Source organism: Nomascus leucogenys, chromosome 6, assembly GCF_006542625.1.
Source record: "Nomascus leucogenys isolate Asia chromosome 6, Asia_NLE_v1, whole genome shotgun sequence".
Classification (NCBI taxonomy): Eukaryota; Metazoa; Chordata; class Mammalia; order Primates; family Hylobatidae; genus Nomascus; species Nomascus leucogenys.
In genome coordinates this window covers 689,876-717,000 of record NC_044386.1, presented here as the reverse complement: position 1 = coordinate 717,000, position 27,125 = coordinate 689,876, and the positions used below count along the sequence as shown (strand labels likewise).

The following is a 27,125-nucleotide window of genomic DNA, read 5'->3' as shown; positions in this document are numbered from 1 at the left end:
GCACCTTCCCGATTTCTTCTGGATGATGCAGTTACACCATAAGGTCCTCACAGCATAAATCAGGCTTAAAGTTAAGTAATCGTGAGTAATTTTTAGTAAAATTAAAAGCACTTGGAAGAGATACTTAGAATCAAAACAAGAAAATTCTAAAAAATATTTTAATACTTAAAAAGTTCTAAAACAAAAGGTAAGGTAACATGTTCTTTCAAAAGTGAATTTCACATGCAAAGCATTAATTATATTTATTTTACTGTGAGATAAAAGCAAAACATAATATTCGGAGAAAGAGACCAGTAACTGACCTATTTAATGTTCTATTAATGTGAATCCTCATTAGAGATGTGAAAACATTCTTGCACAAACAAAACCATGGGCAGAAACATCCCAGCAATGCAGGGGCGCCCACACCGGGTTAAAAGGGATGTCCAGCATGTGTTTCCCTGGAACACTCAAGAGTCTGCACTTTTCCTGCAAATGGGACCATGTCTGATTATTTATTATGAAAGAACACTTTACCGACCATTTTTTTTCTCAGTTGGTATGATGTACAAATAGGCTTTTTTTATCCATTAAATAGTCTTGAAAACATTTTTGCACTAAATCAAACGAGCTGATATCAGAAAGCAATTGCCACCTTCCACCTGGAGTAATGTGTGCATTTTTTAATGCTATGATTATATGCTTCTTCAGGGTGACACAGTTTCTCTTCTGGCTTCTATAACACCTGCATTAATCTTCCTTTTTTGTGTTAAACAAAACTTGTTGGCATTATGCATCCCATCCACTGGGGGTGGGCTGGGAACAAACACGTTTCGATGGTTCTTCACAAGGAGACAAACAATCTGAATTATCTTCTACAAACAGTGAAAATGACAAGATGTTTGTCTCTCAGTATGCATTTTAAAGCAACATAAATAGAACACACTTTTTAACAAAGCCTGGCCTTGGTGGCTTTCTAGCTTGCAGTCTAAGTAACGTTTGCAGAAGGGATTCCCTGGGAGACGGCTGTGTGGGGCCACCTCACTTACTGGTTGTGTGTTCTCCATGGGAAAAGCACCAGATGGGGAAGCCCAGGATCAGATGTAAGCCGCAAGCTTCTCTCTCTCTTCAAACTGCTTGTCCACTGCCAGAGATAGGGCCTGGAGGAACCCCTCTATGGTGACGGTGGGGGCCTAGAAGGCACACGGTCATTGCTGGAGGGGCTCAACTCACGTTTGGTGGGGCCACCTGGCATCCACAGCCCCTGCCGCCACCCACAGTGCAGACAGCACAGAAGGGGGTGGTAGCTGATGGGCTGAGCAGTGAGTGCGCACCACACAAATCCAGGGCGCAGATGAGCCAAGCTCTTTACTTCAGAAGAGGCGAACAAGGTGGCTACGTGACCGCCCCCATGTCCTGCATGTCAGAAACAGCTGTGGGGGTGGGCAGGGGAGCACCAAGGCAGCCACCCACACACTGAGAAGGACGAGAAGCTGTAGGGAGCAGACCCTGGAGGGCCCACCCTATGTCCCAGGCTTATAACCAGAGAATTCCCATGGCCCAGTGCTCAGAGCTGTCACCTCCCCTGCATCAAAAGGCTCCCACTCATGGTCCGTGGCCACTGTCACCTCTGTGCTGAGCACTGTGTCCAGCACAGAGGCTGCTACTGATCAGACAGAGCCTGAGTCACTTCTGATTTGAAAGGAACCATTCCAGGATGGGGGTTTTCTCTTCTCAGATGTAAGTGTATCTGCTCTGCCAGACACTGAGTCCTTACCCCAACCAGCTGCTGGGGACAGTGCAGGGGAGGGGTGAGTGCCCCGGGCCGAAGCATCTGCAACAGGCCCAGCACCCAGTGGGTGAGGCTGTGGATCCAGGTCACTGCTCTATGTGAGCTGAACCCAGATTGAAAGAGCACAAACCTCTGGTGAGGCCAGCAAGGGCCCTGGCCACGAGCTCAGCACACCACAGAGGCAGACGTGCACGTGTGTGTGTGCATGCGTGTGAGCAGAGGCACGTGGCATAGCCGCCTCCGCCCAAAGGACTCAAGACAGCCCCAGTGTTTCGGTGCCACGATCAGCTCCTCCTCTGGCCCCAGGACCCTGTGGTTTAGAAACTGAGATAAAATAAGGCTGATACCCCAGGGCTACTAAGTGGAATCTCCAGCGAGGCTGGGCCCTGTGGACAGGGTGGGTGCTGGAGGACAGCAGTGGAGACTCACCTGGACGTACAGCGCATGAGCCAGAAAGGGGAGTTTTCTCAGGACCCGGCCGCTGAGGCCTTCGCTCTTCCTGTGTAAAGAAAACCCAGTTCAGAGACAGCAATTTATACAATCACACGTTTCAGGACTAATTTTCCTCATTGGCTGAGGCATCCCTGGGAACACAAGCTGAAGCGTCCCAGGCACACCTTGGGTTCACAGGACACTTCCTGCCCCTCGCTGGTCTCCTCAGCCTTGTCCTCTGAATATCCCTTTGCCACCCGGCCTCTCATATGTGGCCAGTCTCTCCCCATCCTCAGCTCCTGCTCTGGGAGGCAGTGTCCTCGCTGCTCTGAAGCACACCCAAGGCACAACTTTGTGCCCTGCCCCAGGGCCAGCACCCTTGTGCTCAGGGAATGCATCACCTGCCTGGGAGCACCAGGCGTAGGGCACAACGCAGCGGGCACATGGTCAGTAGCAACAGATTCCCCAAATAATGGGTGCGTTCACATCTTCAATTTTTGTAGAAGTCTCTGAACTGTTCTTCGTTCCCATCTTAACTGATTTAAATCTCTTCAACAGATAATCCAAATCCTTAAAAAATACTACATTCTTCATGTTATCCCTTGTTTAAAGCCTTCCACACTCTTGCCAACTTCAAAATAAAATTCAAACTCTGGCCAGAAACCCGAGGCTCTGTCCACTCCACCCCCTGCCTCTCCGGCACCTCCCCAGCCTCCGCACTGCAACCCACTAGAAGGTCACCTGAACACACTACTCCAGCAGCCTTCCCGATTTCTCTCCAGTTGGAACCAAATTCTATCCTTCAAGGCACCATTTGATTTTCCTACCTTTTACCCTCTCCGGACCCCCAAAGCCATTTCCTTTCTGTGGACTCTGCAAATCCTTGGAAGTGCCGTCAACCGTAGGGTCGCGGGCTTCCAGCACATGAGCCAGCGCCCTCCCTGCGCAAGGGTTACATCTCCTTTGGAAGGAGGTGGCTGTGCTGCGTGTTTCTACTCATACACACACACACATGTGTACATGCATGTTCACACCTGTACTGTGTTGAGAGTTCACACCCAGAGCCCTCCCTGGTCTCCTCAAAGGAAACAATGACTCCCTAGTTAATATCACAAATGGATTCTTCTTGATTACAAAAATGAGGTCAATTTGCACCTTGAAATTTCATTCAAAAGAAGGCTCAATTTTGACACGTTGTTTTCAATGAAGCCGATCATCTCCAGCTCTCGGAGGGTCAGCAGCTGCTGGCGAGGGTATATGATCTGACACTGGGGAGACAGAAGTACAGGCAGTTAGCTGAGTCCACAGAGGCCTGAGCGTAGGCACCGTCAGCAAGAGGGACAGCACCTGCAGGTCAAATGTCAACCACGTCACGTCTCACAGAAATCCAGACAGTGACGACTCGAGATGCACGGCTGCACTAGGGAACAAGCTCGCTCTCTCATGCCTCTCAGTGTACACATTCTGCTTTTTCAAACAAATACAAATAACGGAACATGCCTCAGAAACCAGTAGCAACATAGCCTCTTCTGTGTTTCGGGCCAAAACGTTTCCTCCCTGTGTGTCAGGAAGGGAAGGGACCTGGAGGCACCCAGTCCAGTCTGTTATGCCACCTTCGGAGACGTCAAAACCCACAGTGGGCAGAGCTGGGACTCAGAGCCAGGACTTCCACTGACTTCCAAAGCGGGATCCTAGTTTGTCTGTTTTAAAGGTGAGGCTTGTTTGGCAGCACGACACAGCGTCTGACTGACCGAGGAGCTGGGCACCAGAAGTTCACCTCAGAGATCATTTGTCTGAAAGTCATGCTTTTCCAAGTAGCCTTGCCAACAGTCAGGTGGGCACACTGACTTACTATGACTGAATTCTAACACGAACCATCCTGACTCAGGAGCCAGGAGAAGGAAGAAAATAGCATTGTCTGAAGATTTTGGAGGTTTGTTGAAGGGTGTGAGCAAAATTAAGACATAGTTTGTGCTTGTGCTTGGGGGGATATTGAGCTTTCGAGACCAGCTCAATATCCACCGTGACATCTGCATGTCTTAATTTCATATAAACTGCCTAAAATAAGAAACTACCCCCATCATTGGGTGCGGTGGCTCATGCCTGTAACCTCAGCACTTTGGGAGGCTGAGGTCAGGAGTTTGAGACCAGCCAGGCCAACATGGTGAAACCCTTTCTCTACTAAAAACACAGGCGTGCACCTGTAATCCCAGCTACTCACGAAGCTGAGGCACGAGAATTGCTTGAACCCAGGAGGCGGAGGTTGCAGTGAGCCGAGATCGCACCACTGCACTCCAGCTCTAGGCAAGAGTGAGACTCTGTCTCAAAATAAACAAAAAACTACCCCTGTCCTACACTGTCCCAGAAAAAGTCCATCCCTCTAAGCTAAAACTTTAAACATCCCCTAGATTCACAGCACAAGTGTACAAGTGTATAAATGTTACATTGCGAGGGCCGGAACCCACACTGAAGGTGCGTGAGGACCTCCAACACACACAACTTCCTCGCAGGATCTGCTATCACGTGGGGCTCCTTGGCAGCAAAACTGCGGTAGAATCAGTCTTCAGATCACTGGCATTCTCCATGCAAAGCTCCACAGAGCTCCGTCTCCTTTCCCCAACCCCTAAGAAAACCATGCCTGGACAGTGCTGATCCTGGCAGGCCCAGTGGGTCCATGGCTGAGACCAGCTCTCCCGTCCCCAACCAAAGCAGGCTGTGCCGCCCCTGTTAACGCCCCTGCTCTGTGGTACCAGCAGGTGGCAACAACTGCATTAAACTCATCACTGTTTAAATCCCCATTCACTGGTTTGCTTGGTTACTGCCCAACTACCCTAAACAAAGGCCCCTGCAGGATGATTTGTCTGGGACAGGTCTATTCCCACGGGGGCTAGAGCAGCAGAAACACAAGCATGGGGCAGGTCCCTGCTAGCCTGACTCACACACACCGCACGTGTCACTGCCCATGGCGATGGCGTTCCAGACTCACACACACTCCCTGCACGCGTCACTGTGCCCACGGCGACGGCGTTCCTGACCACACACCACTCCCCCCGCCACGCCGGCCTCCACCACACTCCCCGCACGCGTCACTGTGCCCACGGCGACGGCGTTCCTGACACACACACACTCCCCGCACGCGTCACTGTGCCCACGGCGACGGCGTTCCTGACACACACACTCCCCGCACGCGTCACTGTGCCCACGGCGACGGCGTTCCTGACACACACACACTCCCCGCACGCGTCACTGTGCCCACGGCGACGGCGTTCCTGACACACACACACTCCCCGCACGTGTCACTGTGCCCACGGCGACGGCGTTCCTGACACACACACTCCCCGCACGCGTCACTGTGCCCATGGCGACAATGTTCCTATCATCACAACAGGCGACTCAAGAACATGACGTCACATGGACCCTGTGACCACAACCACCAGTCCATACTACGCCCAAGATGTTTCCTCTTTCAGGTAAGGATACAGGCCCCCCGAGAGGCAGGGCACTGGAAAAGCCCGGGGTAAGCTGAGAACTAGGATTTGTGCAGCCAGCCAGGTGAGCATAGCCGGTCACTGACGTCCCCTACACTGATTGGTACCTCAAATAATGAACAATGATGACTGTATTGTGCCAAAAAAACAAAAATATTGAGTCAGTGGCCCTAGTTTCAACTATCAGCTCAACCTGTCACATACAAAACTAGTTTTCAATTTAAGAAGGCAGTTAATGCGTATGTTGAAATCCTCCATACTGGAACGAGCTTATTTTAAGCTATCTTAATTAAGAACATATAAGAAATCCATTTGTATCAAGAGGGAAAAAAAAAATAAAGGTACCTTCATCAGTTCTTCCAAACAAGAGAGGTAGATTTTGAAGATGGCTGCTGCAGAGGGCGGCCCAATGTACTGCTTGATGTCAGCCCTGTCCACGAAGGCCACGTCGATCTTCTCGGTGATGTTGGAAGTGGTCAGAATCACGACGTTGGAATGCCTGTCGTGGCCGAGAAGCAAGCACCACGGTCATCACAGCCGTCGGTGACCCAATTCTATCCTGCCCTATCTGGCGAGGAGGTTGGCAGGATGATGGCCAGCAGGCTGCCAACAGGAAGGAAAGGGGCCTTGTGCCAACACAGGCCACACAGACCCCCCAGCCTTTGCTCTCGCTGCTCCTCGGCCTTCCGGGAATTCTCCTACAGCCCCACTTGGCTCATTCTCTCACTGCCTTCAGCCTTGGCAAGGATCTCAATTTCACACAGCATTCCTGACCGTGCCACCTACCGTAGGCTCTGGTGCCCACCACCACCTCGGCATGGCCACTCATCATCCCTAGACATACTCTAGAGCTGGGTTACTTCCCATGTTCATGATCTGCTCTCCCCTCTAGCGTCTAAACTCCATAGAGAGAGCCCCTGTTGTCTGGTCTGTTGACCAATGTCCCCCAAGGGTCCAACATGAGCCAGCACAGAGTAGGCACAAAGTGCCCCCAGGGAGCATGCTGCACAGGCCTGGTGGGGCTTGGCTGCACGTGTGGCAGTGCTACCACTGCTGCCTGGGGAAGGTCAGCTTTACCTAGACCCTGGCCAAGGGAGGGCAGGCCCTGTGCCTGTGAGCTGGGGTGAGCTAAGCAGAGACAGGGCAGGGAGCACGTGGGTCCCCGGCAGAGGGAACAAGGTACAGAGGTTGGGTGAGCTCACAGCTGCTCAGTCCAGCACCAGGAGGGTGGGGCTGCAGGAAGGGCCAGAGGGAGGCCTAGGCCTGGAGATCACGACCCAGGGGCTGACAATCCAGAGATGCAGGAGTGGACAGGACTGGTGGGGGACAGAAAGAGTCCTCTAGAGAGGGGCTGGAAACAGGAGCACGAGGGAATGAAGGCAAGAGAGGCAAGTGTGTCTCCTTGTTTCTTCCTGAGCCGCACGCCCTTGTGACTGACAGGGAGAAGTCACGGTGACCTCCATCCTCTGGTTTGAGTGGTAGGTGCACAGTGAGGCCATCAGTGTCATGTGGAAACCCAGGAAGTTAGGGATTTGGGGCCCAAAGAGCAGTGTGGGAGTGCGCCTGACATCCTGGGCATCTAAGCCGTGATGTCTGGTCACAGGGGGATGTGCAGGTCTGGGATTCCCCCCACAGAACCCTGAGCTGTGCTGAAAGGGCACATGCCAGGAGAGAAGGCCACAGACAGGCTGTGTAGACCCCTCCCTGCAGAGAGATGCCAGCAGCATAAACTGGGGAAACAGGAGAGTGGAGGCCGGGGAGGGAGGCACAAAGAGATTCAGGGAAGGGGCCATCAGGGTGTCAGTGCTGTGCAAAGTTCCAGAAAGAGAAAAGTGAACACTCATGTGAATGCGGGGCTGTGGGGCTGCTGGGCTGTGGCGGGGGTAGAAGCCAGATTGCAGCAGACTGAGGGACGAGCTGGGTAGGGAAGGAAGTGGACAAGAGGAGAAGGAAGCCAGAGACAGGGGAGGCCCCCCTCCAGGACCTGCACACTTGTTGGGAACAAGCCCCCCAAAATCTGGCCATAAACTGGCCTCAAAACTGGCCATAAACAACATAGGGACAGACAGGTTCTGGCTCACCCATCACACTGCACACTCTGCAGCACTGTGACATGTTCATGGCAGCCATAACACCCACGCTGGAAGATTGTGGGTTTACCGGAATGAGGGCAAGGAACACCTGGCCCGCCCAGGGTGGAAAACCGCTTAAAGGCATTCTTAAGCCACAAACAATAGCATGAGCGATCTGTGCCTTAAGGACATGCTCCTGCTGCAGTTAACCAGCCCAACCTATTCCTTTAATTCGGCCCATCCCTTCGTTTCCCATAAAGGATACTTTTAGTTAATTTAATATCTATAGAAACAATGCTAATGACTGGCTTGCTGTTAATAAATACGTGGGTAAATCTCTGTTCAGGGCTCTCAGCTCTGAAGGCTGTGAGACCCGATTTCCCACTTCACACCTCTATATTTATGTGTGTGTCTTCCTCTAGCGCTGCTGGGTTAGGGTCTCCCCAGCCGAGCTGGTCTCGGCACACACTCCTGTGGCTGACCCCGAGACGAGTGCTTCTCAAGAAGCCAGATATGCTCACTGTGGTGAGACAGTGGTGATGGCCTGGACAAAACGTTCCACTGCACAGTTCAGTTTGCTGTCACCCCACACTCAACAATCCAGCTTCTGAGAATGCCCAGGACTCCCCAGGCACCCTGAGGGCAGAAAGAGCATTTCAGAGAAGGAAGCTGAGTCCTGGCTGAGCACCACACAGGGACAGACAGGTTCTGGCTCGCCCATCACTTCCTCAGGAGTTGGGCCAGCAGCCGTCCCTCCTTAAGCTTGATCAACTTGGGCTACAACGACAACAGGCCCTGGCCGTCAGGCTGGACTGTGGAGATGTGGACCATCTGCCCACGAAGCTCTACGTCCTGGGCCAGCAGGGCGAGCAGGGGACAGCCATTCACCTACGAGCAGCACTGGTTGGTGCTGACACTGGGTGGGATAGGAGAGAAGTGGGTGGGATAAGGCCTGAATGTAGCAGTTCTTCATTTTATGCTTTTCTGTGCTACGTAAAATTCTTACCATGCCTGAGTTTTCTTTCACATTTTTTTTTTTCTGAGATGGAGTCTCGCTCCGTCGCCCGGGCTGGAGTGCAGTGGTGCGGTCTCGGCTCACTGCAAGCTCCGCCTCCCGGGTTCACGCCATTCTCCTGCCTCAGCCTCCCGAGTAGCTGGGACTACAGGCGCCCACCACCGCGCCCGGCTAATTTTTTGTATTTTTAGTAGAGACAGGGTTTCACCGTGTTAGCCAGGATGGTCTCAATCTCCTGATCTCGTGATCCGCCTGCCTCGGCCTCCCAAAGTGCTGGGATTACAGGTGTGAGCCACCCGTGCCCGGCCTTCTTTTACATTTTTAATAAACTAAAAACAATTTCTTTAAAAAGCATTTATGATATGCTGCCTCCAACGTGGAAAAGGAGTCAATACTCAATACCAAATGCACTTTTAGGTAAAAGAGCTGGGCACTAAGATCTAGAGTTGTACAAGTATCATGCATTTCTTCGGGACAAACTTCTCATCACTTCTCAGAGAAAATCGCTGCATGTCCTGGTTACCTTTTAATCCGATCAATTTGGGTCAAGACAGCATTGACCACGCGGATGGCATCTGATGGCTCGGTGCCCGCCCTGCAGGCGTTTCGGGCGGCTGTGAGACTCTCCACCTGTTGGGAGGGAGCAATGGGGTCAAAAAGGACAGGGCCTGGCACCTCACAGGCAGCTATGGGGATACGTCCCCCTGAGCACGTGGAAAAGATGAATGAATGGGTGTTCCCATGCCTAGCCTGTGGATGCTGAGGGAAGGTGGAAATGCGCATAGTGCAGGGAGGGCTAGAGGGAAGCCTGGCCATAGGAGCATCAGGAGTAGGCTGTGTCCCCACAATGGCAAAAGGCGATTCTGTCATGAATTTTCTTATTTGGAAATGCCTACCTCATCAATCAGCACGAACACCAGAGCATCTTTATCATCAATCAAATCCTGAATCTTCTGAAACATCTTGGTTACCAGCTTGCCACTCTGGAACCCAAACACCCTTTTAGTGTCAACGTGCAGGGACCACACTGCCAGGTACACAGGGGGACCCTGAAGTGGCCTGCTGCCCCAGTTGTCCCCACAAGCCCACTGTCTCCTGACGGCCCCTCAGAAAGCTCCCTACATCAGAGAAGCCAGGGCAGCATGGGAGGAGGTCAGCCTAACACTCTTCCCCTCTGCTTTGAATGCCAGGGTACTGAGACCTGAGACCACACCTGCCCTGCCCGGGGTGGCACAGTGAGGGTGACCTGTACCTCTGCTTTACCTGTGTGTCCTCTCTGATGAGGAAAAGAGACAGACCACAGATGCAAACAGGCTGGGATGCACTCCTCACAGGCTCTCCTGTGCCCAGAGTGCCTGGTCCCACCTCACCTCACCAGAGGGATGTGCGCATGCCAGGTGACTTGGGCACAGCTCCTCAGAGGTAAGAATCACCTGTGACATCACCTTGTCTGACCCCCTCAGCTCACAGACAGCACTAGGGAGCACAAGCACCAAGGATATGCATGGCAGGGCTGCAGTCCCCTGAGTGCCAGGCCTGCCCTCCTAAGAGTCCATCGAATGTCCTGTCCCAGCCAGTCATAGGTCTGGGGAGAACCAAGGGAGGGTCCCCATGGGCCCTAGCTCCGGAACCTTCTCTGATCACGGTCAGCCCCAATCCTCACACACCTTTCTCACCCAGTTCTCTCCTAAAGCTTCTAGAGGCGGATTTGCCTAACATACATTTTTTCAACTATACAATCCAGACAATTAGAATTAATATTTAATACTTACTTCCGAAAACCACTTAGAAAAGAGGCTGTGGCTGTTGATTTCAATTAATTGGCCATATTGGTACCTGAGATAGAAAAAAGGAGTTGAGAGAATTACTAATTGGTCCTGTGGATCCTCCGTGGCAGCCATTCATGCGTCTTGAATGCAACATCTCAAGTGCCCAGCATCAGGGGAATTACAATTACTGACTGACAAAGAATCGAGGAATCCAGCCCTCCATGTACTAAATAATTATGAAAAAGTCTAACAAGATTCAATCAGTAGTTCTACACTATACCAATTGAGTTAAAGACTAAAAACTCCCATTTTATATCTATTTACAAATTATATTTCTATATTTAAAAATATTAGCAGTACTAATATAGAAAACAAAACAAAATAGAAGCATCAAGAGCTTTTGGCAGGAGCTGAACATTTTCCCCTCCTTCCACAGAACCCTAAACAGCACAGACCCCAGAGCCCAGGAATGCTCAGGTGGCCCAAAGTTAACCTTAACACACACAGACTGACCAGAACCCAGAACACTCCTCTATCCATTCAGAAGCCTGCAGACAGATCTGGGCGTGCTTAACTACTGACTAAATCACCAGAGAACAAGACTGAGGCCAGAAAGAAGCTGATTTCCAGGTCCTCTTTTCAGTTTCTTCCACGTCAAAAGTCCACAAAAGAAAAAGAATTACGTTCAAGAAGCATCACTGGCATTCCACGTAAAAAAGAGAGACCATTTACTGATACTGTTTATAAAACAGTGGAGGGATACAGACAATCTAACAGAATAAAGACTCGGTCGAATATTAAACAAAATTAATTATAAAACATTTTGGTTCTTTGATAGAGTGAGGAACAAAGGCTTGCTAAGACTTCTTTTTGCCATTTCTAAGCCATAAAACCAATGCATATTTCCAGATCTTTGTACTGGAAAAAGTTATATTCCTTATAATAATAATATTTTCCTTCTCTTGTGTTTCCCTCTCTGCCCCTAGAGATCTTTTTTGGTTATTATTTGGAGGCAGGGTCTCACTCCCGTCACCCAGGCTCACCACAGCCTGGATCTCCTGGGCTAAGGTGATCCTCCCGCCTCAGCCTCACAAGCAGCTGGGACCACAGGCATGTGCTCCCACGCTCAGCTAATTTTTTGTATTTTTTTGTAGAGACAGGGTTTCTCCATGGTGGCCAGGCTGTTCTCAAACTCCTGGTTTCAAGCGATCCACCTGCCTCAGCCTCCCCAAGCGCTGGGATTACAGGCATTGAGCCGCTGTGCCGGCATGCCCCTAGAGATCTTGAAAACACACATGTATTTCAATATGTCAAAGCAAAGGGCAAGTTGCTACACATAAGCTAAGGGGTCAAAATAAAGCAGTTTCCCTATGTAAAAACATTTACAAGACATTTTTGAAGAACTAAAATTATGTATATGAAATTAAACCTAACAGGATTTCTGCTAGTCATACTGGAGTAACAGGAAGCAGATTTACCATCTAATCTTAAATGAGAAAACCTCATTTAAGGCAAAATGGATGAAACGACATCTGGTAAGGTTGCTGTACACAGACAGGGAGGGCTGGGACTCCTGAGTCGAAAGACCAGGGACGCTCTACAAATGCCCTGACTTTCTGCCAGGAGGCGTCTTCCAACCCGGGCACGGGAGGGAACCCAAGTGGAGTACAGCCACTCGCTGAGTCGAGGAGACAGAGATTGGAGTTCAGGGAGTCTGAGGTGACTGAAGGCTGCAGAACAGAATTCCAGAGGGGAAGGAAATATGAAGAAATACCTCAGAAGGAGTGCCCAGGATCCTCATGGCGCCCCCGATGTCCTGGATGAATACTCAGGTGTGTGTGAGCAGGGGACATTCCATGTAGCTATGTAAAGGGCACCCGTGGTCTGTGAGCTGAAGGGCTCCTGGACCTCACACAGGCTGAGAGGAGTGCATACTCCTGGGTGGAGAGCACTCACGGATCCTTCAGCACACTCAGCGGAGACCCCAGAGGACTGCAATTTAGGGTTAAGACTAAACCTAAACCCCTCCCAATCAAAGCTTAAAAAAACCAAACCTCAAAGGATCACACCAAATCACAAGTAATGGAAATGCCTAATGGAACAAAATCTAACACTCACTAAAGGAAGACACAATCCACACAATTCAAATCACAATGTTCAGCATCTAATCAAACACTACCTAACATGCCAACAAAGCAAAACCATGTGACCCATAACCAGAAGAAAAACCAGTCAATAGAAACAGAATCAGAAATGACAATCATGATGGAATTAGCAGACAGAACATTAAAACAGCTATTATAGAGTTGTTCAAGATGTGAACAAGAACATAATGAAAGAAAAGTATAAAAAGAATCAAATAGAACATTCAGAGCAGAAAAATACACTATCAGACATAAAAACTTCACTGAATGGAATTAAAAGCAGATTAGACGATGTAGAAAATCAGTCAACTTGAAAATACAGCAATAGAAACTTTTGAATAAAACAGATATTTCTAAAGAACTGAAAAAAAAACACGAAAAAGCACGAGTGGCCTGTGGAACAACATCAAACAGTCTAACATGAAAACAGAGTCCCAGATAAATGGGAGGGGCAAGGAAATTCAGTGAGGAAACAATGACCAGGTATTTTCCAAATGTGACGAAACCATAAGCCCCAAACAGAACGGAAAAGACAAATCCATAATTAGAGACGAACATTCCATCCAGCAAGGGGAGAAAGTATAGTCTTCTGAAGCGCAATTCACCAGCAGAGATCATGTGCTGGCAATAAAATAAGTCTCAAATCTTAAAAGACTGAAATCATAACTCAAAACTATGCTGAATACAGAGGAATCAAGTGACTTACAGTGAAGGAGAGGAATCTATTATTTGCGTAAAATGATTTAGAAAAAAAAACAACCTCCTGTTATAAATCCCATTCCCACGGCCCTCCTCTCACAAATTACTGAAAGTTACCTGCTTGAAAGTCTAATTGTCAATTTCTGGGCTAACGCTTTACACAGGGATGTTTTTCCAGTGCCAGGAGGACCTGTGACAAAGATCCAAACAAATATATTTTTAAGTCAGTGCTGCAACAAATTTCTTAAAACAATAGTAACTTCCATTATCCATAAAATATAAGGAATACAGTTAAAAGCTATTAATGTTATTACTACAATGAAGTCTGCTTAGAAGCTTAAATGCTATGAAATATTACCCATACACTTAGGTCTCCCCCTTTTTCTTACTAATTTGTACTCAACTTCGTATTTCTGGTCTCAGCCTCCATCGCCTCCCCACCCCCAGCACTGCTCCCAGCTTCCCAGCCTGCAGTTCCACTTAGCATTGGGAACGAACATTGCATTTTCTAGCCTACATCTTTGCTGACACCTGTCCTTGTCCCCACACTTCCTCTATGAAATCCACTCGTCAAGGCACCTTTCAGAGGTCAAACACACCTTTCTTGATAAATGGAGGTGGAGGGGTCATGGGTTGTTCCTGTTGTCCCCAGAACTACCCTCCTCCTAAGACAATTCTTAGTGGGCTCATACCCCATACTAAACTCAAAGAGGCAGAGGCCAGCACTCTTGCACGCCTGCCTGCCAAGCGTCCCCTAGCACGATATGGGTGGCAAGCCACCCAGGTACCGAGGCAAGAGACCGAGGGCACGAGCTATTCCAGTATAATAAAATATATAAAATAAGAATAGTTATACTAGATATAGATCTTAGATATGATTATATGTAAATATCATTAATCATTAATTTGTAGCAATTACTCTTTATTCCAGTATTATAATAATCCTCGCTCTACAATTATAACCTAGGAAAAACCAAGCCGCACAGAGATAGGAGCTGAGGGAACAGTGAGAAGTGTCTAGAAGGCAAGAGCGCGAGCCTTCTGTTACGCCCGGACAGGGCCACCAGAGGGCTCCTTGGTCTAGCAGTAGTGTCAGTGTCAAGGAAAAACACCTGCTACTTAGAAGACCGGGAAAGGGAATCTCCCTTTCCCCAGGGGAGTTTAGAGAAGACTCTCCTCCTCCACCTCTTGTGGAGGTCCTGACATCAGTCAGACCCACCCGCAGTTATCTGGAGGCCTGTCTCCCTGTGATGCTGTGCTTCAGTGCTCACGCGCCTAGTCTGCCTTCATGTTCCATCCTGTACACCTGACTCTGCCTTTTAGATAGCAGTAGCAAATTAGTGAAAGTACTAAAACTCTCTGATAAGCAGAAATAATGGTGTAAGCTGTCTCTCTCTTTCTCCTCTCTCTCTCTGCCTCGGCTGCCAGGCAGGGAAGGGCCCCCTGTCCAGTGGACACATGACCCACGTGACCTTACCTATCATTGGAGATGGCTCATACTCCTTACCCTGCCCCTTTGTCTTGTATCCAATAAATTTCAGCGCAGCCTGGCATTCGGGGCCACTACCAGTCTCCGCGACTTGGTAGTAGTGGTCTCCCCCAGGCCCAGCTGTCTTTTCTTTTATCTCTTTGTCTTGTGTCTTTATTTCTACACTCTCTCATCTCCGCACACGGGGAAAAAACCCACCAACCCTGTAGGGCTGGACCCTACACACGATGCCTCACAGAAGCTGTGAGGTGACCAATGTGGAAAAAGGAAAGCATCTAACAGAAAATGGAGACATGCAACTCTAATTTTCTGCAGGCATTTTCAAGAATTAAAGAGGAATACGTAACTCGTTCCAAACAGAAACAACTTATTTCACTAATTAAAATACCTGCTGCTTACTGATGGTGCTATGAGGGCAGGATGCGGGGCCTATCTGCTCTTTAAAAGAACGTTGTGTTTTAAGGTCACTTGGTCACGCAACCTTAACTGACTTAAAGAAGCTAAGTACTCTTCAAGCTTCTATTTAACACTTTGCTACAGTTTCATACTCTCGAGTCCACTCAATTCCCGTGTCCCCATTCTACCCAGTGATACTGAAAACAAAACAAAACAACAAACCATCAGTATTTTCTCCTGAGAAGAACCAGACAGGATTTCTTTAAAATATGGCTTTTTCAGTTTACTCCTCACAAAGTAAAGCTCTGAGTACTACAAAGAAATATGAGGCAGCTTCTGTCTTAAAGAAGAGTTACAATCAGCCTGGAAACAGGCAGAATTCTAAAGAGTTACAATCAGCCTGGAAACAGGCAGAATTCTAAAGAGTTACAATCAGCCTGGAAACAGGCAGAATTCTAAAGAGTTACAATCAGCCTGGAAACAGGCAGAATTCTAAAGAGTTAAATCAGCCTGGAAACAGGCAGAATTCTAAAGAGTTACAATCAGCGTGGAAACAGGCAGAATTCTGAAGAGTTACAATCAGCCTGGAAACAGGCAGAATTCTAAAGAGTTACAATCAGCTGGGAAACAGGCAGAATTCTAAAGAGTTATAATCAGCCTGGAAACAGGCAGAATTCTAAAGAGTTATAATCAGCCTGGAAACAGGCAGAATTCTAAAGAGTTACAATCAGCTGGGAAACAGGCAGAATTCTGAAGAGTTACAATCAGCCTGGAAACAGGCAGAATTCTAAAGAGTTACAACCAGCCTGGAAACAGGCAGAATTCTAAAGAGTTACAGTCAGCCGGGAAACAGGCAGAATTCTGAAGAGTTACAACCAGCCTGGAAACACGCAGAATTCTAAAGAGTTACAATCAGCCTGGAAACAGGCAGAATTCTAAAGAGTTACAATCAGCTAGGGAAACAAGGCAGAATTTTTGGAAAAGTTTAATAACACAACAGTCCCCCCTTATTCAAGATTTTACTTTCCAAGGTTTCAGTTACCTGCAGTCATCCACAGTCCAAAAATATTATATGTAACATTCTAAAAATAAACAATTCATAAGTTTAAAATAACTTTTATAAGTTATTATAATTGTTCCTTTTTCCTATTAGTTATTATTGTTAATCTCTTACTGTGCCTAATTTATAAGTTAAGCTTTATCATAGGAATGTCTGTATAGGAAAAAATAGACATAAGGTTTAGTACTATCCACATTTGGGGCATCTGAGGACGTCTTGGAATGCGGCCCCCCACAGGAAGACTTGATTAAGTGCCGAATAATAAATGCCCCAAGGGCCGGGCGCAGTGGCGCAAGCCTGTAATCCCAGCACTTTGGGAGGCTGAGGTGGGTGGATCACCTGAGTTCAGGAGATTGAGACCAGCCTGGTCAACGTGGCAAAACCCCGTCTCTACTAAAAATACAAAACTTAGCTGGGTGTGGTGGCACATGCCTGTAATCCCAGCTACTTGGGAGGCTGAGGTAGAAGAGACGCTGGAACCTGGGAGGAACCCAGTAAGTGGAGGTTGCAGTGAGCCGAGATCGGGCCACTGCACTCCAGCCTGGTCAACAGCGAGACTCCGTCTCAAAAAAAAAACAAAAAAAAAAGTCCCGGGTGTCATGAGCTGGATCTGCTTCACAGAGAGGGGACACTCTAGGACAGCTGTGGCTCCTTCAGAAAACAAAGAGCAGTAACTCCTTGCAGAAGGACAAAGGTACAAGTAAAGGCTGAATTTCATGCCACTTATCTGGTCAAATAAAAGCCTGCATAATTTACCGTGGAGCAGCACCACCTGGTTCCAGGTGATGAGGTTGCTGTTGACGTTCTTGTCTGAAAACAGTAAAGTTGTCATCACATAATCGAGGAGCTGGTAGAGAAAAAGAAAAAGAGCTTGAGAAAGGTACCAACAAGGCAAAGGTCCCCAAGAAATGTGCCCTCCCCCAGGGCTTAATCCTACATGAGAGGAGGGAGCACAGGGAGCGAGGCCGCCTCCTAAGAGATCATCACCTCCAAATGCTTTCATTTCAGAAGAGAAGGTGCTTCAAAAAGGGAAAAGGAAAAACACTGGCTATTACTATTATAAATCTAAGAAGAGAAACAAAATGATCACTTTTATTTAAAGTGCCAACATTAAAACCACTAAGGGGTTTGTTTATCAAGTAATGAGTAAGCTCCTTCCTCTAGAATGATACAGCAGTTATTATTCGCAAAATAACAACCGCCACAATGCGGAGGAGCTGCCTGGGACAGCTGAGTGATGGTCTTCTAGCGAGCTGCCGGCATGGGAAAGGCCCTTCCCGTTGAAGAGGGTGCAGGGGTTAAGACACACTGGCCTTTCCTTTGTGCGAACAGGTCTGCCCACCTTTCCTCCTCACATCTCCAGAGGGTTCAATTCTCTAAGCTGCCTTCACATTCTCCCTTTCCCTGTTCTCCCTCAGGGAGCTCCTCAGAGACCAGCTCTACTCTGGAGCAATCCTAGAGGACAGAGGTCCAGGACAAGGGCTCCCAAAAACCCATTTGCATCAAGTTGCTCAGGGGTGTTGGACAGCAAAACAGTAACGGTTCCTCTTCAAATAACAGGGCATTCTGGGAAAAGTCACAGCAACTTACGTGGGATTTGACTTCCACATCGTACACCAAGCTGTCCCAAAGCCCATGGAATTCAGCTGTGACAGAATTAAACAAAGACCTGATTTCAGGAAGGCAAGCAATTACAGCCGCCCCCAGTCAGTCTCCTCTGAGCCTAAGCCCGAGCTTCCCATTGTGCTGCTCCAGGTAAGACTATGACTCTGATAACAGGAAAGTATAAATTCCGCAAATTTTTCTTCGAATTTTGATTTTGATTAAAATCAAAGATGCAAAATAAATGCCAGTCACATGTAACTTTTGGCAGACAATTGGATGGAGTCAAAGAATTACACTTTATGTCTCGTTATCACGCGCAATAGTCTTTTAAAAAAACTTTAACTTCCCACCCTTCTTTATGATATTGTTGTCATTTATTTTACATTTATGTATATCATAATCCCCACAACATGTTTTCATTAAACTATCTTTTGGTGGTAAACAACACATTATAAAATTTATGATCACAACCATTTACAATTGTCTTTTACCCATGCTTCAACACAAGTTCAGACGCCAAATCCACCTGTTTCTCCACACACTGACTGAATGAAGCCCTGGGCTCGGCCTGTTAGAGCCCATCAGCAATGCCCATGGAGAAGCATCAAGCAGACAAGGAGCCACTCAGCAGGACAGACCAACCGGGCATGTGAGAAGAGCACATGGGCACTCTCTGTTAGCCATGAACTCTAAGGTACCCACCCAAAGGAACAGTATGGTCCCACACTGGAAATCTCTACTTTCCTCTTTTGTGATATACTTCCCATTTCATAAGAGAGAAAACGTCCTAAAATCCTACAAAACAAACGGACAAACAGAACCCCCCCAGTGAACTGACATGGCATGGAGTATGCAATCCTCTGACCTCAGCCTCCCCCTCAACTCCCATCACACCCCATACCTGCAGGTAGAACCCAGTGATTTGCTGCAATTATGTTTTCTGTCTCTTCCTCCAGATTTTCACTGCTGGGGCCATCTTCATTCAGCTGGAAGATGTGAAGTACAACAGTGCATGCACTCAAATCGATGGGCTAAAATAAGGGAAAAGCCAAATAAATCGACACACATTTCCAACTCTCACTTAATTCCAACCATACAAATTAGATGTTAAGGTCTACAAATAAAAACTGAATGTATAGTATAATCAGAACTAGTTCTCAGATTAGATGAGAAGGCTATTATTTTATTTCAGATTGAGGATTAGCTCTTTTGAAAGCTAATACCCATCCCTTGCCCTTTGGGCCCTACATTTACTTACAGAATGAAAAAGTGTCCTAAATCCAACCTCCGGGATGTTATTATAGTCTATAAATACACTCACACAGATGTGACCAAAAATTGAGTTTTACCACTTTTTTTTTTTTGAGACGGAGTCTCACTCTGTCGCCCAAGCTGGAGTGCAGTGGCGCGATCTCGGCTCACTGCAAGCTCACGCCATTCTCCTGCCTCAGCCTCTCCGAGTAGCTGGGACTACAGGCGCCCACCACCACGCCCGGCTAATTTTTTGTGTTTTTTTTTTTTAGTAGAGACGGGGTTTCACTGTGGTCTCCATCTCCTGACCTCGTGATCCACCCACCTCGGCCTCCCAAAGTGCTGGGATTACAAGCGTGAGCCACCGCGCCCGGCTGTTTTTTTTTTTTTTAATTAACTTATTTTTTGAGACGGGATCTTGCTCTGTCACCCAGGCTAGAGTGCAGTGGCACGATCACAGCAACATTAAATTCCCGGACTCAAGTGATCCTCCCACCTCCAGCCTCGTGAGTAGCTGGCACTACAAGTGTGCGCCATCGCACTGGCTAATTTTTTATAACTCTTTTTGGAGACGGGGTCTTGCTATGATCCCCAGGCCAGTCTCTAATTCCTGGCCTCAAGTGATCCTTCCATCTGTCTCCCACAGTGCTGGGACTACAGGCATGAGCCACCTTGCCCAGTCAGTTTCCTAACTGTGTCTTTTTACATTTGTTATTAACTCAGAGAAATGTTTACATCGGCAGATAGAAATCTATTTCATTCTCCTTAATGGCTATATTGTACATAGTGTAGATATATGGAATTCATACATTTATTAACTGATCTCTGGTGGACAGTTAAAATATTTCAAATTGTTGACTATTATTAACAGCATCTAACAAACATCTGTTCAGAAAGATCTACAAAATTGCATAATTATCAGCTACGATAAATTCCTACAAGTGAATCTGCAGTCAGAGAACATTAGAACTTTCCCTGGGCAGCCCGTGCCCTCCAGTTAGGGTGTCCATCCCTCCACAACAGCGTGGGAAGCTCTTCCTTCCCTCAGACTGGCCAAAACCACAGCAGTATCAGATCTCAGTGTGCACAAGGCTCTGAGCATGCACAAACATGAGTCCTAACGTATGAATGGGGAGGTCCACCTCACGAGCAGAACTTAGTACCAAGCCTGTCCTTCACAGCTGGTTCTTACAGGACAGGAATTGTACTGCTGTAAGTGATAAGTCTTCCTTAGGAATGTTTCAGGTTGTTTTTATACTGGTGCCAGAATCACCCCAATGCCTCCACGCCCTCACACAAAGCTCCTCTAACCCATACACATGAACTCAGATGGTGGGTGAGGTGGCCATGCATGGCATGAGATGAAGGAATTCTATAAGGCAAGCCCATCTTCTCATCTCTGTGGCCCCACACCTCCTATGGCCCTAGCACACACTGAGCACTTTATCAACATTTGCTGATTCAAAGAATGAGACACGGTACACAGGCCTTACCAGCGCAGCCCACTATTGTACAGCACTGCATTCTCATTCCTGGTTTCCAATCTGTCCCTGCTATACTGAGAGCACCCTGATATCAGGGCCACTTCCTACTCCGAGCACCTGGCTCCTGACAACTCGCGAAAAGAACTTGTCTAGCCACCCAAACCAACAGAGAAGTGAACCGGTTTCTGACAACAGGCTATGAAAACAGCAAGACATTCATGATACAGCCTTTGTATTCAGCTAACTGTTCCTTGGCCCAGCAAATCAGTAACTTACCTGTGAGTCTTTAACCTTTAATTCTGTGTCAACAATAGACACAGACTGCACATTTCTGGTCAAAAAAGGTTCATCAAACTCAGTCCATGTGTAATCACCAAACACAATATTATGCCTGTTGAGTAGCTTTCTAACACTCAGGTTTATGTCTTCTTTCTTTGCAGTACTAAAAAAAGGAAGCCAAAACACACATAAATGATCTTAGTTCAAAAACAAAATGTTAAAATTAAGTGTTTTGCAAAAACTCAGACAATACATAAGAAAGCGCAGTAGTTAACAGGACACGTTGGAGCTGGCCTGCCTGGGACCAAATCTAGAGCCACCCCTTGCCTGTGGGTCCTCTACCAGCTGTGCCCTGAAGAAGCTGTGCCTCAGCTCCCAGTTAGAAAAAGGGGACAACCCTAAGAGTTCTCGCTATGCTGGGCTACTGTGAAGTCATTAATACATTCAAAGCATTTAGGACAATACTTGGCACATAGTAAGCACCCAATAATGTTGGCTTTCACTATTATTAATGAAGCTCCACAGCTGTGGGGTCAGGCCTGGGGTCTGCATTGTAACACGTCTCCAATAGCTGTGATTTGTGCTGAGAAAATCTAATGCTTTAAGCTTGGCACCCAGGGCTTCCCTCGGCCCCCCTTACTGCAGTCCTCCTGACACCTCCCCTTTCTACAACAGTGACCTGGTCCTGGATCACGCCTCTGTGCCCTGCTGTGCACGGTCCCAGCTTACTGGGCTGATCAACTGCAGTCACCCTTTAGGTTCTACTCAATGTCTGCCTCCCTCTGAGCCCTCCTGGACAGGCTCCTCAGAGCCAGGCAGGTGATCTGTGGCCCCTTTGCAATCATCCCAGCACCCTACAAGCAGCGACCACCATGCATAGTGTGGTTGTGTGCAGGTGTCTATGAACTCTGGTGCAGTTGTACGTAGGTGTCTGTCCTCTAGGTGCAGCTGTGCTCTGGTGTGATTATGCCTAGCATCTCTGGGCCCAGGTGTGATTGTACATGGGGTGTCTCCAGGCTGCGGTGGCACTGTGTACAGGTGTCTCTGAGCTCTAAGGTGTTTACACAGGTGTCGCCAGGCTGTGGTGGGGCTTTGTGCAGGTGTCTCTGGGCCCTGGTGCAATTATGCTGACGTGTCTGAACTCCAGCACCTAGAAGGTGCCCCGTCAACAGCTGTTCTGTTAAAGGAAAGGTCTCTTCCTCTGCATCCCCTCGGAGGCTGGTGGTCTCACCTGACCTCAATCCACCCTCCATGGACATAAGGAGGGTCAGTGAAGGTCTGGCCCCGCTGCTCAGCTCCGCCCACTCCAGGGAGCAGCACAGCCCACAGGCCCCACCATACCATGAACTGACTTGGTCACAAATGAGTGGGATTTGCTTTGAACCCTAAAAATTTAACATCGAGTCCGTGAGGAACGGGAACAATTAAAGGGTCTGAGAAACAGTGGCTCAAAGAACAACCACCCAACTTTCGGCTGAGACTTTAGAGCTCTCTGTAATGCGCAGCCATCCTATTCTCCAACGTGGGACTCAGGGCCACATCAGTGCACTGGAGGACAGCCGGGCAGGGTCAGGGCCAGGTCCGTGAGCTGAGGTCGGGTCGGGGCTCAATCTGTGAGCTGGGGTCCTGCGCGCAGGGCTCGGGTCGGCCGGGTCAGTGCCCTGGGGTGGGGTCGGGTCACTGCGCCAGGATCGGGTCGGGGCCCAGCGGCCTGTGCGCCGAAGTCCAGTCGGGCCGGGTCAGTACCCTGGGGTTCAGTCGCATCAGAATCAGGGCGCTGGGGTCGGGGCTCGGTGCACGCGCTGGGGTCGGGGCGGGTGGGTGCCCAGAGGATGTGTCGGGCCGGCCCGGCTCACCTGCCGCCGCGCTGATGCACCTCCACGTGGACCGTTGGCGACTCGGCCACACAGGGAAGCGCCTGCTTCAGGTCGCCCACGGCCTCGTCCATGGCGCCCCCGAAAGCAGTGGGGACCCGACCGGAGCGCGGCCGCCGCCACCTCACGCCCAGCGTCGCCGCCACAATCGCCGCCTCAGCCCGCGGGCCCCGCCCTAGCTTCGAATCTGCCGCGCGAGGCGCACCACCTCCTGACCCGGAAGCGCTCGGGACCGGCAGGGCCACTTCCTGCCGCGGCCCCGCTCCGCCCCGTTTCCGGCGCAGCCCAGCGGGCTCGGCAACCACCGCGCGGCGAAGCGCGGGAGGCCAGCCAGGGCCAGGAGGCGGTGGCGGCCACGGTCCGGCAGGGTCCCCGCTGCTCCCGGCCCCCGCCCGTGGCCCGCCGCCCGCCCGTGGCCCGCCGCCGCCGCCGTCATGGGCAAGAAGCACAAGAAGCACAAGGCCGAGTGGCGCTCGTCCTACGAGGGTGAGGCGGCGGCGCTTTGTGACGCGCGGCGGGCGGGGTCCCGGGCACGGGGAGGAGTTCCGGGCACGCGGACGGGGGTCCTGGGCACCGGGCGAGGTCCTGGCCACGAGGGAGAGGTTCTGGGATTTCGGGCAGGGAACCGGGCACGCGTGAGCGGTCCTGGGTGGGCGCTTGCGTTCCTGGTAGAGGGTTCTGCGCTCGAGGCTGCAAGCCCACTCACCCCGGTCCTGGAGATGAGGGAAGCACCTGTGCTGGCTTTTGTGTGGAGCTCAGGGAGAAGCTGGGCTGTCCTTTCTCTCGCTTTTCCCTCCCTCTTCCTTGGTCCCGCAGCAGCTCTGTGGGTGTCAGCGGGCAGCACGGGCGCCTGCAGGAAGTCAGGCGAGGGTGAACCGAAGTGCCGGGGGTTTCTAGGAGGGAGTTCTAGGTCCCTCTTAATCCATCTTCTTGAACCAGTGATGTGAACAACATCCCACAGGAAAGGGACCTGAAGCTCCCTGTGGAGGGGAAGGGAGAACAAGGAGGCAGTGACATGCCGCCACTGTGGTCTTCCCTTCCGTCTTTCCCTGCTGGTTGGCAGCCCCGCTGTACTCCTTAGGGAGGCCTTTCCCTCTTAGCACCTTCACGTCTCACCTGGCTGCGTGGCGTTTGCACCTGAGCACGCGGGTGGAACTCGGTCTGTGTCTGTGCAGATTATGCCGACAAGCCCCTGGAGAAGCCCCTGAAGCTAGTCCTCAAGGTCGGAGGAAGTGAAGTGACTGAACTCTCAGGATCCGGCCACGACTCCAGTTACTATGATGACAGGTCAGACCATGAGCGAGAGAGGCACAAAGAAAAGAAAAAGAAGAAGAAGAAGAAGTCCGAGAAGGAGAAGCATCTGGACGATGAGGAAAGAAGGAAGCGAAAGGTAAAGGAGCAGCGGCAGCGGCGGTGGCCTGGACGCTGCCCACGAGGAGCCCATGGGGAGCTGGGTCCCAGGACGCAGGCAGAGTGCGCCCTGCGTGGCTGGAGGAGGGGAGCGGGTGTTCCGCTGGTAGCAAAACGCAAACCGCTGAGGCCTGCAGACTCAGTTCCGGGATCGTAGGTGTGTTGCTCCTCAGTGGACCCTGCCAGGGTCTCTGTGAGGAGGGAGCCCGGCAAGAGGAGGATCTCGGAGGGGGTTTCCCTTAGCTCTGCCCCTCCCCTGAGAACTGCGAGGGGATTGGGCACACCTGTCTGGATCGCACCTACTCCCGCCGTTCTCACTCCCTTGACTCTGCCGCCCAGGAAGAGAAGAAGCGGAAGCGAGAGAGGGAGCACTGTGACACGGAGGGAGAGGCTGACGACTTTGATCCTGGGAAGAAGGTGGAGGTGGAGCCGCCCCCAGATCGGCCAGTCCGAGCGTGCCGGACACAGCCAGGCAAGGGTGCACTTTTAGAGACTCTTCTGGTGTTCACAACTCATCGTTGTAAATGAGGGGTCGGCACCGTGTCCTCTTGCTTTGGGGAGAAGCATGGGAGGGAGAAGAGCTGGTATTTCCAGGGCCTCATCCCAGGTGTCCTCTGGATCTGAGGTTTCCTCCGGTGTCTCTGAATGTCTAGAGCAAGGCATGGCCAGTTACCACTGGTGCCCTTCAGTTTTGTTTTTTAACTTATTAGCTAAGGATGGCTTATATGTTTTTTAAGGGTTCATAAAAAGACACAAAAAGGCATCTCCACAGAGACCAATCGTATGTGACCCGCAAAGCCTAGACTTTTTTGTCTGGCCTTTATTTAAAAAGTTTGCCAGCTCTGAGTCTTGAAGTTTGGTTTTGTCTGCACTTAGCACCCAAACAGAACAGCATTGGAAGAGTAGCCCCACCTGGGTCAGACTGGTAAGAGAGATGCATGTCAGTGAAAACGCAGGTAATTCCCCTTGGGAAGAAGGGACCTCGAGGCCTAAATGGTGGGTCTGAAGTTGCTGAAAGTGACCATAGGCTGAGACAAAGGCAGCTGGAGGCCTTCAGTAGAATTTCTGTCATGGGCACCATCTGCCAAGGATGGCATTTGGCTAGAATTTCCAGCTGACAAGGACTTGCCCCCTGGGTTCTCCTTGTCCCCAGCCTTCCTGTGCACAACTCACAGTGATGAGGCATTTGTAACCAAGACAAGGGGTGTCTCTTCTCAGCAACTCTGGATTATAGGGAAACTTAGATGGCTGGGCTTTGGGACATGGGACATCAGGGAATGGGGAGGCCAGTGCTGCAATCATTTGGCCATCAGAAACCGTCTGAGCCCTGCTGGCTCCACTGAAGGAAAGTTCTGGAAAGCTGGTGGTCTTCTGAGCTTCTGTGGTCATTTGGCTTTTCAGGCACTTTCTTTTTTTAATTTATTTTTGGAACATGGTCTTGATGTGTCGCCTAGGCTGGAGTGCAGTGTCATGATTCACTCCTGGGCTCAGATAACCCTGGGCTCGAGCGATCCTCCCACCTCAGCCTCCCAAGTTGCTGGGACTACAGTCACGCACCACCACGCCAGCCATTTATTTACTTTTTGTTGAATTTTAAGGGACCTCAAGTGAAATAATAATCGGTGAATTCAGGATCAACCTTTATGTCCAGAGCTTTTGTTCCGTCCTTCATTCCTTGTCTAGAGTAGTGGTATGAGCTGAAAACATTGATAAGTGATCACCACCTATTGTTGATGTAAGGGCTACCGGTTATTATAAGAGGTTTTTATGACTCCTGCTGTTGGGGGTGCCCTTTCCACCTGGCTGAGCTTCGTGGGAGCCAAGGCTGAGTCGGATGTATCTTTATATCCCCAGTTCTCGGTGGAACTTAAAATGCTGTGAGACACCAGACAGATACTGTGAACTTGGAGCTCGCTAATGAAGGGATACCAAAGTCTTTGTATTCAATTGTTTTTTTCCTTAAATTGTCAGCCGAAAATGAGAGCACACCCATTCAGCAACTCCTGGAACACTTCCTCCGCCAGCTCCAGAGGTAAACCTGGGCGTTTCTGAAGAGCTAGTGTCTGGGGGTGTGTGGTGTCATCTATCTTTTCTGAGGCCTTGTTCCCCACCCCAGCCTCGTCAGCTGTGAAACACACCCTGCACCTTCTCTTGGTGACTCCCAGTCCACTTCGGGGTGGGCAGGAAGAGTTCATGACTCATTAGTGGCTCACTCTGAAGTCAGAGTAGGGTGAGGGAAGTCAAGGCTAGAGCTGGGACATTGACGGCCACCAGGCTGCGTTGGGGGAATTTTTATTACATCTGAAATACCTATCAATAAATTAAAAGATGCTGGTATTTTTTTTATTTTTAAGAAACAAAATTTGGTCAGTTGTATCCAATTTTTGGATTGTAAGAGATTTTGTATCATTTAGAAATCTAGATTTTTCCACTTTAAGATGTCTTTGCTTTCAGAAAAGATCCCCATGGATTTTTTGCTTTTCCTGTCACGGATGCAATTGCTCCTGGATATTCAATGATAATAAAACATCCCATGGATTTTGGCACCATGAAAGACAAAATTGTAGCTAATGAATACAAATCAGTTACGGAATTTAAGGTAAGTTACTTCCATTGCCCGAAGTAATCGTGGCATAGTTCTGTGTATTTATGTCTTGTGAAGACTTCATTCACCTTAGGTCATTTCTAGTTTTTGAGCTTTCACAGGTGTTTCTGTGTTTGGGTGATGTTTTACAGACACAGCATTAAGGAAATGATTGGTCGTGAACATTTTCTCTGCTTTGGTCTAGAAACTAGGTCAGGTTGCACGCTGTTAAAAGTCTGTTTCTTTTCTTTCTAAGTTACTGCGCTGGCGTAAATAGGACATGTTGTTTCAAGCAATGAGGTG

At 49.4% G+C, this 27,125-nt stretch overlaps 2 protein-coding genes across 5 annotated transcripts in view; one reads left to right on the top strand and one right to left on the bottom strand.

The window, feature by feature from the left end:
* Positions 1–144: 144 nt before the first annotated feature.
* Positions 145–23,027, bottom strand: TRIP13 (thyroid hormone receptor interactor 13). Its single transcript, XM_003263194.4, has 13 exons — positions 22,811–23,027; positions 20,952–21,117; positions 18,842–18,971; positions 17,926–17,981; positions 17,092–17,182; positions 13,508–13,580; positions 10,551–10,614; positions 9,675–9,761; positions 9,302–9,408; positions 6,037–6,190; positions 3,359–3,471; positions 2,201–2,270; positions 145–1,172 (listed from the first exon to the last, which is right to left on the bottom strand). Exons 1-13 carry the CDS (start codon positions 22,900–22,902, stop codon positions 1,077–1,079), a joined length of 1,299 nt encoding a protein of 432 aa, XP_003263242.3. The 5' UTR covers positions 22,903–23,027; the 3' UTR covers positions 145–1,076.
* Positions 23,028–23,103: 76 nt separating this feature from the next.
* BRD9 (bromodomain containing 9) overlaps positions 23,104–27,125 on the top strand; it is a 28,529-nt gene continuing 24,507 nt past the window's right edge. For 3 of the 4 annotated variants that reach the window (XM_012501705.2, XM_030813881.1, XM_004088187.3), the window contains exons 1-5: positions 23,104–23,314; positions 24,004–24,218; positions 24,578–24,710; positions 26,210–26,270; positions 26,693–26,837. In XM_012501705.2, the coding sequence (XP_012357159.1) occupies positions 23,263–23,314; positions 24,004–24,218; positions 24,578–24,710; positions 26,210–26,270; positions 26,693–26,837 (606 nt within the window). In that variant the 5' untranslated portion in view covers positions 23,104–23,262. Of the gene's footprint in view, positions 23,315–24,003; positions 24,219–24,577; positions 24,711–26,209; positions 26,271–26,692; positions 26,838–27,125 lie in introns of those variants that run through there. The other variant, XM_030813882.1, reaches the window with a different exon arrangement.

What these genes read in the sequence shown, in the direction of transcription:
- TRIP13 (XM_003263194.4), bottom strand. Translation starts at nt 22,902, where the DNA reads ATGGACGAGGCCGTGGGCGACCTGAAGCAGGCGCTTCCCTGTGTGGCC. An exon ending in CCAGGTGGTGCTGCTCCACG is followed by an intron (nt 13,581 to 17,091) that starts GTAAATTATGCA and finishes TCTTTGTCACAG; the next exon opens with GTCCTCCTGGCACTGGAAAA. An exon ending in TGTTCGTGCTGATTGATGAG is followed by an intron (nt 9,409 to 9,674) that starts GTAGGCATTTCC and finishes CCCTCCCAACAG; the next exon opens with GTGGAGAGTCTCACAGCCGC.